The following is a 13,494-nucleotide window of genomic DNA, read 5'->3' on the forward strand; positions in this document are numbered from 1 at the left end:
TTTTCTACAATGGACTGGTCCATCATTCAGTTTGGGCAATACCATTTATTATTCGAAGGGGTGTTTACTGAAAATTTACTGACTGAATAGCGAACAGTGAAGACCATGATCAGACTGCACGGATGTGCAGGCTGATCTTGGTCTGCACTGGTCGCAAAGGCAGAATCACTTACCGCCAGCAGGCTAAAGGTTAAAATCCCACCTTTTAAAATGTTGGACGACTCTTGCGTTTTATCTATGGCACGCATTAATGACAATCAAATCTATTGTTATATAAACATAATTCGACCCATAGTTTGAATCACTGTTACAGAAAAAATTGCACATTTTATTGGCTCTCATAAACAGACTCAGTCTTACCGAGTCTGCTATTACATTTCTTGGTTGTCTTCTAATATTCCAAAGGATATATTTATTAATCGATGATTTAGATATCGTAGGAAATTGAATGGAAGATATCAAGGTATTAAACATACTTTTATTTTTTTTACAAACATTTCACCTACAAATGAATTTTATTGCGCGGTCAGTATCTCATAAATTTTCAACTGGAAAAAAATCAACTTACTATACTGGCAAGCGTCTCCAACCCAATCAAAGTCGCATCCAAATGGACAAGACCCTGTTTCAAAATTGCATGGTTTATTGTCCAAACAATGACATTTGTAAGTACAATCAGGGGCCGTATTCATAAAGCATCTTAAGTATAAGTATAAGAAATTGATTATTTACTTAAGTATTACTTATGTAAGAAATCTATTTTACTTAAGTATATTTGTTATTCATAAAACAACTTAATAAGTAATTCTTGGCTTTTAATGTGGACGAAAACATTAAAAAAAGCAACATTAATTTCAGACAGATACAACATGCACCATTATTTTTAAAGTGGTATTATCTGTAAAACAACACTTGAATCGTACTCACGACGCCATTTTGTTTTCTGACTTAAGTCATTTCTTACGTATCTTAAGTTTAAGCTGTTTTATTAATAGGACTTAAGTTTTTACTTAGACTTAAGCTGAAATCACCACAAACTTAACTAAAATCTTAAACTTAAGTCAAACTTATACTTAAGATGCTTTATGAATACGGCCCCAGGTCTCCAAACCAGTGACGATTTCGGCGGTAGTCACATTGTGTTGCTGCAAGAAGGCAATGGTATACAGGGATAATACAGTATATAATACGAGAGAGTAAAGCAACTGAGGATGTTCTTTTTTAACAGTTAGAAGAACAATGCAAATGCTTAAATCGGAAAATGAACAAGTGGCTTCCTTTAAACCAAAATCTGACCGCTTAAAGCTGATCATTTCGTTATATTCTAAAACTACACTTTCATTATAGGTAGGGAAAGCCATAGAGTTGTTGTCCGTGCTAAATACGTTACTATATCTTCCCGATTGTCCTCAGTCTAGATTGTTCAGTATTTCATATTTCTAGTACATCTTGGAATACTTATATATAGTGAGGATATCAAAACATTTTTATTTTATAAATACAGGAACAAAAGTCGAAACGGAAACTAAACATTAAAAGAACGCAATCGTCCATATAGAGCACTCCAAATGGAACATGTACGTGTACATGTTATCATGATAAAACATAGATGTAACAGTCAAACGCTAACATGCATGCATATTGGCACGGGCTTGGTTTTTTACAAATCTTTTATTTTATTCTTAAGAAAATAAATTTGAACGTTTTACGCAGTTTGTAAAATTTATAAAAAAAATGAAGAAAAAAACTCTACGTGCTATCTGAATACGGCATAATAATATGTTAATTATATGACAATACTTCCAAAAGTTACGTGCCATTTTAAAACACTTATGTTTTCTTAAACATTTGTGTATCTTTTGCTTGAAAAGTAAAAAAGACAAATACGCACAAATAAGCATAATCGTTACGTCTGGCCAGTTGATTTCAAATTTTCAAAAGTTTAAATTTCAATTTAAATGAATTGCATAAACTGAAATAACAAAAGTTCTTTTGTTCATCTGCACACAATGAAGTATTTGCCTGTGTCATTGTTGACAAGATACGTAAAATTTCAAAATAGTCGTCCGTTTTACAATTTAGAAATGGATTATATCGATGGAGATAAACACATCGTCGTCCGATTGTGCCAGTCAAAATATCTATCACGCATGAACACCATATTTTAATTTTCACTCGTGGCTGCGCTACTCGTGAAAATATTGCATCTGGTGTTTACTCGTGAAAAATATTTCAATTCTACACTGAAACGTAGGAATTTATGTTCTCTTGAGAAATAAATTTATGTTATTTTTCAGCAGGAACGCAAGAGCTAGAACTTCTGCTTCTGTTACTCTAATCCAGTCCATATAATATAACGTGCATCAATTAATCAATTTTACGCACGAGCAGTTGGTTTAAACAGTATTTATTTCGGTTACAATGAGTATATACATGCATACATACAGTTAGATACATATAAGAAAATTATACATAGGATTCGAAAACAAGTCTTCGAACCTATATGAATTCGTTTCCTTGCACGAGCAGTTCACGGGTGTGGTCATTTTGATCATTTTATATTTCAAACTGGTTCATTCCTTCACAAATAACTAAGCAGGCAAGTCGGCACTTCGTGTACAAAAATACCCACTCTCGTCACCCCAACATTTTTTTGAAAAATATTCTGCTGCTGTGTTATGTATTTTCAGCGCCAGTATACCAGGTCATGCCACATACTGCCACGCCGGTATACAGTGCCTTTTATGGATAAAGAAAATTATTCCTTCCAAGAAGTCAAAAGTTCGCCCCCAAGTGTATGAAAGCTTCATTACGGATTGTTTTAGATATTGCTTATGCGTATGAAAGTGTTTCATTTACGTAATTCAGCGTTTTTTTAAAGTTTATTTGAGTATTTATCTGAATATTTAATTTGTCTAAATGTTACGACCTGTATCATGTTCATTTTTCATTTAATACAAGAAAAACGAATGTAATAGATCAAGGAAGTCGGGGGGTGTAGACAACATTTGCAGCATTTGGATATCACTACCTCCCCCTCTCCAAATAAAAATAAATAACTAAATGATGAGGCTTAAAAAAATATATAAATAGGAGTTAGGGGTAAGGCAGCCGGCTCGCAGTTTCCCGACTTCCCTTTTAAATAGTCCTGTCATCAGAATGAAATAGATTCAGTGAAAATGTTAAGGTTGTGTAACAAAAGAAACTGTTTGTTTTTATTCAGTAAAGAACATATTTTATTTTGTAGAATATCATAATTATGTGGTATCAAGTAAACACGCGGGCAGCAGTGGACTTGTTTATTTTGCTGCAAAATATCATCTTCTTAAGAGCCAAAATTATCATTTTAAAGACTAGAGTTTTAATTGTTAGTCGTGACTTTTGTTCCAATCGTGGCCGATGTATTGCTGCATAAACATGGCAAAAATATGGTCCGGCAAACAAGTGCAGGAGTAGCAGTATCTATTTGGCAGTTTTATTCTAATTTAAACAGTAACTGATGTCTGCCCGTTACATGTGAGCTTACAAATGAAAATTATGATCCACAAAATTGGCTTGCCTTTAAATGGCTTTGAATACAGCGGCTGTATTGCAAAAATCCAAACTCACTGCCTAGGTTGGCCACTAGATTAGCATTGTGTTGGCGTTCGACTGGCCTTCTCTTATCATTGGTGTTGAGGGCGTGCGTTCTTAACCGTTAGAGGGGGCCTTGGCATAAAGGGTCGGCCGTTCACACAGTGTTCCTCGAAGTGACTGTATCTTATTTAGAACAGGGATTTACAACTCTTCGGCCAATTGATCTTAGATCCCTCGAAAGTTGTTAAAAGGCATTGGATCACTTTGCTACATACCTCTAACATCTGGGTCTGTTGAAACAGACATGCCCTCAACCCCCTGTTTCTTTTGTTGAGTGTGCAGGTTAGTGCAGTCATTTGCTTGGATGGTTAATCATTGCGTTTCACATGATGCCCGATCCAAACCTAGCAACCGAGTTTGTTATACAAATAATACAAGGATGTATTAATACATCAGATAAAAATGTCAATTTTGCAGACACAATTTCAGTATCATAATAATGTATTCTCTTGCATTTGAGTTGGATTCATATTTTTGTTTCCTTTGAATACATTACTGCAGTATTTAAAGAGAAATAAAAGTTAGTGGGATTGAACAGTAACACAGGAGACAGAACAAGTGAAAGAAGTTTTGCCATGCAAAACAAAGTCCCCTACTGGAAGGCACCTAATTTTTTAATAACAAAGGGAAATTAATTCTAAAATAATCTATATAATATAAGTCCACACATAACTTTTTACCAGGTAGAGATAAGTCAAAGGACACCTAAAAATTGGATGTTACATGCATGTTGTACCACAGAAAAATGGTCTCAATTTTTCCCTACAGCCAGTAATAAACAAGAAGCTGCGTTCAATAAACGCTTGATGCCCCCAGTGGCATCCTTGTCGATAGATTTTGCACCTAAGTCCAAAATGAGGTCAAGATCAAACTGAGGTCAGATGATGAGGAATGGTCACAGGTTACATCTGCATTAGTATCAAGTCATTCTAGTAAGGGGTATTGATGCTAGACGAAACGATCCATTTGGTTAACCAAGAGATGGCCCATATGAAGCAACCTAAGTCCAAAATGAGGTCAAAGTCAAACTGAGGTCGGGTGATGTCTGAAGATGAGGAATGGTCACAGGTTACATCTGCATAAGTATCAAGTCATTCATGTAAGGGGTATTGATGCTAGACGAAACGGTCCCATTTGGTTAACCTCGTATGGACGGACGGACGGACGGACAGACAGGACAATCACTATATGCCTCCCGCATCAGTAGATGCTGGGCATAAAAAAGTACAAAATAAGCTATTTTAACTTACAAGTTAACAACAAAGGGAAGTAATTCTAAAAACAACGGTGCCACATGGTGGTGAACATTTGTGCCAAGTTACACAAAATCCATCCATGCATGAAGAATAAATGCTCCAGACAAAGTCATCCTTGTATCTGACCTTTAACTTCTGTGACCTTGACCTAAGGGGATTAATAAAAACATGTTAGTGTATGTTAAAATATAAAAAAAATTAATTTGAAAAATTTTACTATTTATTCATCAGCACCATTCACTAACATTCAGACCACATGACTTAGCAATTATTTAATTTCATTTGTTGCATAACAGTCGGATTAAATAGTAACAATAAAATTATATGATAATTATATGATAATGTACTTCAGAATATAAAATTTATATTTTCCAGACCACATTTAAGTAGTTTCACTTTCATATCCATGTCTTACCATTTATTCAAATTCACACCGCATGATTTATCATTCATTCACATTTAGACTGCATGAAACAGCATTTATTAACTTGAAACAAATTTCAAAAGATATTTGCAATGTCCATCATATAGCCCACTAATAAGGTATAATATCGATTCAGTATGTCTCTGTCCATGCAACTCCTCCAACACCACTGTGTAGATTTACTCCAAACTTAATAAACTTGTAATTGTCAAGCAAGATTGTGTATATCAATGGCCATTTAAGGTGTGTTGGTTTTCATTTTAGTTATGGTCCTTCAGTTGCCAAGTTTTATGATGCTTTGGCCACTTCTCTAATATATTTTGGTGGAATTCCACCACCATGACAGAAGTGATCAATTCTAAGTTGAAATTTGCATATCATTGGCAGGTTCCATGTCAATGATTTACATTGGATAATTGTACTAAGTAACTTGTAAGCCAATTATTAAAAATTTTGTCAACTTGTTACTCTATTTGACAGATTTCCACCAAACCTTACATAATTTATCAAAACAAAGCCTATTTATGCATATCATCAGCATGTTATGGTTTGGGTTTTATTTCAGCAAAGTGATAGCCTATGATTTGTCCGATTTCCATCAAACTTTGTGTGTTATTATGTGAAGCTTAGTTATGAATATCACTGGTATATTATGCTTTAATTATTCTCAACAGATTGTGACCCTTAATTTGTAAAATTCGTCAGTATTTTTGCTACTTCTGTTGTACGAATGGTTTGAATTCCACCAAACTTCACATGACTGATCACTGCCAAGCATATATGCTATAGCATTAGATTATTATTGTTCACACAGCCTTGATTTACCTTGTAGTTATGACCATTCACTTGTGGCATTATACAATTTCTATGTGATAAATCTTGGGAAATGAGACAAGAGCTGTCCGGAAGACAGCCAATCTCAACTATTCGAATTGTTGTCCCAGAAGCAGTAATATTACCCTAAAATTAAAATATATATGAGCCGCGCCATGAGAAAACCAACATAGTGCGTTGCGACCAGCATGGATCCAGACCAGTCTGCGCATCCACGCAGTCTGGTCAGGATCCATGCTGTTCGCTAATGGTTTCTCTCATTGCAATAGGCTTTTAAAGCGAACAACATGGATCCTGACCAGACTGCGCGGATGCGCAGGCTGGTCTGGAGCCATGCTGGTCGCAAACGCACTATGTTGGTTTTCTCATGGCGCGGCTCATATGGAGTTTCAATTAGTTTTGGAGATAGAAACTTGCACGCACAACTTTAATCAGGATTTTCCATAATTTAGCTAAAATGCAAGTCAGAGTTATGGGACTTGATGCCATCACCTTAATTTATAACCCCGAAGACACATGTAAGTTTAAATTCAATATCTGCATTAGTTTTGGAGACAGGATATTCCTCGAATGGTTGTTCGAATGGTTGTTCTTAAAATCCAGGCCTACTAATAGATATCCTAATTAGAAATAGTGTCTTGTTATGTAGTCCCTTATCAATCGTCCATCGTCTGGTCCTGTATACTGTGCTGCTGGTTGTGGTGGGTCTATCTGCTGACCATCATCTGGGAAGTCCGGCTCTCCAAGTAAAATTGCTATATTGTGCAGTACAGCACATGCAATTACCACTCTACTGGCTTTCTCTGGAGTGGGTCTTACCTTGATGAAAATATTTTTTAATCAGATTTAATTGTAATGCTTAAATAAATAAAACTGTCAGAAATACAACAGCATACACACAATCACTTTTTTATAAATATGCTTTTCAAAGATACATTAAAATAGTTGTGGTCCTCAATTATAAACAGTAAAATCTTGAGACCTCATTTCCAGTACTTTAGTGCAATTCAGTGATATGATATGATAAATACCATATACAATACCTAATAAATACAAGTACAGAGATTTTATATTACATATCTTTTCCAAAAGAAAAAAAAGCAACATCATGCCGTTGAGCAATTATGTTTATGTACACATTCTCTCCATGGATAAAACTAAAACCTGTAAATTTGCAACTAATGTGGGGCAGATTTTATTTTTTTTAATCCCCCGCCACAGGTGGTGGTGGTGGTGGTGGTGTGTGTGTGTGGGGGGGGGGGGGGGGGGGGGGGGGTTATAGGAATGGTCTCCGTCCGTCCTTTCGTCCTTCCGTCCGTCCTTCTCTCATTCCGTCTGTCCGTAACACTTTCGTGTCCGCTCCATACCATTCTCCTAAATCCATTGCAGGATTTTCATGAAACTAGGGTCAAATGATCACCTCATCAAGACGGTGTGCAGAACCCATGAGTCAGCCATGCTAGCTCAAGGTCAAGGTCACAACTCAAGGTCAAATGTTTCAGCCTTCCATTTTGTGTCCGCTCTATATCTCCTAAACCCCTTGAAGGAATTTTATAAAACTTGGGTCAAATGATCACCTCATCATGGCAATGTGCAGAACCTATGAGTCAGCCATGCTAGCTCAAGGTCAAGGTCACAACTCAAGGTCAAAGGTTTGAGCCTTCCATTTTGTGTCCGCTCTATATCTCCTAAACCCCTTGAAGGATTTTCATCAAACTTGGGTCAAATGATCACCTCATCAAGGCGATGTGCAGAACTGATGAGCCAGTCATACCGGCTCAAGGGCAAGGTCACAACTGAAGGTCAAAGGTTTTAGCCTTCCATTTCCTGTCCGCTCTATATCTCTTAAACCCCTTCAAGGAATTTTATAAAACTTTGGTCAAATGATTACCTCATCAAGACGTTGTGCAGAATTCATGAGTCAGCCATATCATTTCAAGGCCAAGGTCACAGCTAAAGGTCAAAGGTTTACCCTTTCACTATCCATAGCAGTGGCGGGGGATTTAGCTGTCTTTCAGACTGCCTTGTTTTAATTTCAATAGGCTTTAACACTAAAAGAGATATCCTTATATGACTTATGCATAAGATGTAACACTGAGTAGACACCTATTTGGTGCAAAAAGTTCTCCAATTAAAGACGACCTGCTCTAAATGCATACAGAAAGTAATAGGATGTACAGGAAGTCTAATTCTTACTCACTTTTCCTGAAAATTGCATATCATTTAATTCAATACAGTCAAACCTGTATTAAGCAGCCAGTGTATTGCATGAGCAAAAGTGGCCTTTTAAGACTGATTGTTGCTTAATACATGATAATCAGTTATAACATTACCAAAAGTAGAAATGGCATTTGTGGATACATATGTCAAGTGGCTATCACTGACAAAGGTTTGACTGTACTTCTTCATCCTTTCAATTCTTCTGTTTAGGACAAAATGTAAACAACAAGGGAAAGTTTAAACTCAAAACAACATTTATATTACATTATTCCAATATATTCATGCAATGACTGACCATTGAATGTGTTTGAAATATTGAATAAAAATTTGTTTGTGTTGTATTCCTTTTTAGTTTGTAAATCAAGTATTTTATTGAAATAACGATACCTCTCCATGTAGGATGCCAAATCTCCTTTTCCACCTTCCAAAGTCAATCATTTCCACAACTACTCTAGTCTTGCAGTGTGCTTTATTATATCTTTCTTTTGTAGGGATATCAGGATTCCTGTATCACGGTGCACAATCGCGTGTTGTCTCGATACAACTAAATTCATGTGAAATCCAATTGGGAAAGGCTGTAAGAGCATGTTTTTGAGTTACCCACATTTTCTTGAAAATATCACTATCCAGGTGCAGTACACTTTACAAAGTATTGCGTTGGTCGAGAAAAACGTAACCTGCGTTAACTGCGGCATTGCATTCAACGAGAGGAACGATAAAATCGCGATTTAAAAATTATGCTTTCTGTGAGAACTTTTGGACTTTAAAACGGACATTTTTCGCGTTCCGCGATCTTTCCAGAAATACGCCAGTTTTTGAGCGACAATCCTGCCAAAATGATCTTAGATATCAAAGAGAACGCAGCAGTGACAACTAGTTGGTCGTTTATCAAGTAACAGTCGCTTGGCTTTGGTTTTCAAGCCATTTGAAAATACGCTTGTTGTGGAAGCACTGCTGTTTGTCCAGGTTACCAGCAAAACTAAAGCAGACACAGACATATGTTATATCACCGGAGGTACGCATTGATATAAGGACTTGCATCAGCTATGTGTCTTTTTACAAAAATATATCTTTAAAACCTTTACCTTCAAAACACTGTTTCGTTTACGAATTCAACTTGGTGTGATACCGAAGTTGAAACGTCACAAGTCACGTGATTGTGCACCGTGTGTTTGGTGTCATCAGATACTTTGAACATGCATACCTACAATTAGTTATGCACTTTTTTTTGTATTTCAGGACTTCGTGCTACAGGCTACGAAGTAAATACAGCTGTATGGACTTTCTAAAATTCTTTTTTTTAATGATGCAATATATGTGATATATAGATCTATTGATGAAAAATAAAATGTGAATGAAATATTGCTACTGTTGTTGCACCAACATTACCCGAAAAAAAAACAGAAAAAAAAGAGAAACATTCCCAGCTATAATTTGCCCAACAAAACCCTTACACATTGAGCATTTTGGCATGTGAGATTATACAAAACTGGTACCGCCACACCCCAAGACAAAGACTGCATGTGAAGTAAGCAACCATATGTTATATATATCTTTATATGGAAACTTATCATCTACAGTTTATTTTAACCTTTAATTTAACAACTGTTTCACATAATACTACATTACAGGTTCATAAGAATGGTCTTTATGTGCAAGTTTGGCTGTATCTTTATAAGGAATCCTGAAAATCAATATAAACTCAAACATCTGAACATATCTCAAACTTGAATTTTTCTACGATAATCATTAATCAAATGCGTTTATTATTGGTATTATTCAAAACGACCATTCACTTTTTTGATATTTCAATAGTTTTGAAGAATTGCATACATTAATTACATTTCATGCGGGAAAAATAATTTAAACAGACCATAACTTAATATGAGAGATACTCAAAATGTTTATTTTCATGATTATTCACATTCTCATTCTAGCCCTATTAAACCTTTTTTCCCTCACCCACTATCTCCAATAAGTAGTCCATCTTCAGGCCGCATTACATTGTTCTGTGGATGATGGCATAAAGAAGATGAACGAAATACAAAACTATCGTGTGCAGAACCAGGCCACTTTGCATTCATAAAAGTAAAACATCCTGAAAAATAAAGAAATTCCGACTGCCAATCACCTTTTGAATTCCAGATGATTGTCAGATTGCTGTGCAGAAAGTAGTAGGAAAATAACAATCAATTTATTGCAATACTTAATTTCCTGTAGAGAAGAATTAAGCTTCAGTCAGTGATAGCTGCCAGTTGCAATAAGCAGTCACCTGTAATTTAAGCAGTCAGCAATGTTACTTCCTGTAGAGACAATTTATTATGAAAACATATGTTTGTGCCTAGAAGCCACTTGCTTTAACACCATAAATGTGATAATCCCTTGACTGTCAACTTAATAAAGTTGTTTGGTTATAAAGTAGTAAAAATACAGTTTCAAAAATTATTATAACATCCTTTTGAAGATCTTGACTGCAACATAATTCTTAAAGTTCAAGCAATTTTTATCTCAATTTTTGAAAAGTGTACAAAAAAGTTGTTTCCTTTTACATAATACTATTAAATTTCATATACAATAAGCTAAATGCTTTAAATCTAAATCTGATTTTAACAGATATTTAAATCAAATGATTACTACTGATAAAATAAATCAGCCACCATGGACATAGGCAGCAAGAAATAAGTATTAAGCTGCCAAAGGAAAGGTATCTGCAGTGGTCAGTTTTTACTGGTCTAAGGGGGGAAACTAATTTTGACAAGGTTGACAGAATTGTCTCCCTTATCAAATCTGACAAATGTATCTGAGCAAAGTGAGCACTACCCTTTTAGCTTTAATAAATCATGACGGGCTGTGAATTATTTCATTCAGAAACTTTAAACAGTTTTAAAGTTGCCACTTGGTTCAGACTGATGAAATACTGATATACATAAAATGCAAATGTTAATCTAGAATAACTTTGTAAATACTTTCATCAAGGGTGGTCAATCATATTTATTTTAACAACTTTATATGCATGACATATTAAGATATTTTATCACATTTTGTGTATTCTGTCATAAATTAATTTATGGAATGAAAGGACCGTTCACATACAGTTAGATCTCTGTACTTTCTATTATTCTTGTAAAGACATTTTGTAATTACTCTCCTTTAATATCAAAGTCTTAAAAATGTGGAATAGCCTACTGCTTTTGATTTCAAAGTAAATTCTAATTTTACATGTGCATTTAATATACTATTCAGGGGCGGATCCAGGATTTTTCCCGGGGGGTGGGTGAGGGGGGGGGGGGTCTAAATTGGGGTAGGTGCGTGTTGGTGTGGGTACGGGGGCGTCGCCCGGAAAATTTTTGTTTCTCGGGGTCAAGGAAGAAAGAATTTCGAGCGTTTTATAGTATTAAAAAAAGCAAGAATGTGAATCCCATCACAAATGTAATTTCATCACTTTGAAAATTAGAAGTCCAATATTTTTTTTTTTCAAATTTTCCTATGATATGAAAACGAGCATAGATATACCGAGGGTACGGATGAGCAAGGATGAAAAATTCATTATTGTCCTTGACTAAGTTTAAGCCCCTGCCATTAACTCGCCGAATTCTAAATGGCGAATTCATTTTTCTTTAACTGATTTTACTATAGTACTATATACGGCAAGTATTGTTTGGATTCAGGGTGCCCGCAGCCGCAGTACGTTATAATTTGTTTTTTGTGCTGTTTGTTCAACCATGAGTTTGAAAATTCTAGGGTGTGTGGTCCGGACCCCCTGACCTTCCGCTGGACTCGACCAGAATATCTTAACAATTGTAACCCTAGAGATAGTGCACACGAAGGTTCGAAATTCAAATGTATTCATGCATTAAGTATGTTTATTCATGTTATTGAATTAACACATATGATTTTTTTAAAAAAAGACTCTGTACTGGTTGGGCATCTGGATTTTCAAAATACTGCCAGTTTACACCTAACATGTATTAAACCTTGTACTGCTAAATTTCTAAAACGGGCTGTTCTATCATTCAATTTGGAATACATTTGTACAATAAATCACTAATAATTCTTAAAACTTAATACAAAAAGAAACACAAGGGATTTTTTTGTCCCAGTGGGGCTTGAACACCTCATCCCACCCCACCCCGTCGCCAAAAAATTTAAGTAAAGTAGGTTTATGAAACTTTAAGGTAGGAACTGAATACTCTTTAAAGTATGCTACAGTACTTAGACATATCTCCCCAAGCAGGGCCTCAATACGGAAGTGAGTTGATCGAGTAGAAACTATACATCTTGTGATTCAAATCTAAAATGTCAAAAGAGGAAGGAGAACATAATTTCTTTGACGCATTAACATGCATTAATATATATAAACATAGATTAATTGCAAATGAGATAGAAATATTGGGTTCTGCAGTGTATAATGTATGCTATCGATGGAATAGTTGAGGTCACGAAAACGTGTAACACAAAAATATATCGAGGACTGTATACTGGCACTTTACGTAGTTTTGACTTGTTGCCTTGTATTTTATACTAAAACAACAATCAACCAAATGTGCTGTCGCCAGTAAAAGCTACTTGAAAGCAATATATATTCAGTTGTAACTTGGAAATGGGACCACAGGTTTGAAAACAGAAAGTTTTTACATTTGCTTTGCTTGTGCACAAAGTTCACAAACACTGTACTGTATGCCACATAACTGAGAGTTATTTCAAGTTTAGTAACAGTACACTAAATGAATGTGTATGATCTAAATGCGAGATTTAGTAACATTAAAAGTACAAACATGAAACAGAAAAATAAAAGGTTTATAATGCATATCTAGTAACATACCTTTGTGGTCTACAACACCCATGACATTTATGGATGGAAATAGTTTTCTGTTCATATATGGCCTTTGTCTTTCACCTCCCGGTTTTGTTATTCGGACATGAGTCCCGTCTACACATCCGGCAACATTTGGAAAGCCAGCAGCCTGATAAAAGGCTTTTTTGTTTTCTGTTACATTGTCCGGCCAGTGAATATAGTTGCCACTAACTGAACATAGGGCATTGGTCACCTCTTCCATAGTTCTTGAGACTTTCGCCTTATCCCGACCCACGGTTTCACCAACAGCTTGCATAATCCAACCGGAG

At 35.5% G+C, this 13,494-nt stretch overlaps 1 protein-coding gene across 1 annotated transcript; it reads right to left on the reverse strand.

Annotated features, from left to right (window-relative positions):
- Positions 1-6,774: 6,774 nt before the first annotated feature.
- Positions 6,775-13,481, reverse strand: LOC123544596 (putative nuclease HARBI1). Its single transcript, XM_053544729.1, has 4 exons — positions 13,193-13,481; positions 10,333-10,468; positions 10,000-10,054; positions 6,775-6,969 (listed from the first exon to the last, which is right to left on the reverse strand). The coding sequence occupies exons 1-4, from the start codon at positions 13,479-13,481 to the stop codon at positions 6,775-6,777; spliced, it is 675 nt and encodes a 224-aa protein (XP_053400704.1).
- Positions 13,482-13,494: the final 13 nt, after the last annotated feature.

This window comes from Mercenaria mercenaria, chromosome 5 (assembly GCF_021730395.1).
Source record: "Mercenaria mercenaria strain notata chromosome 5, MADL_Memer_1, whole genome shotgun sequence".
Classification (NCBI taxonomy): domain Eukaryota; kingdom Metazoa; phylum Mollusca; class Bivalvia; order Venerida; family Veneridae; genus Mercenaria; species Mercenaria mercenaria.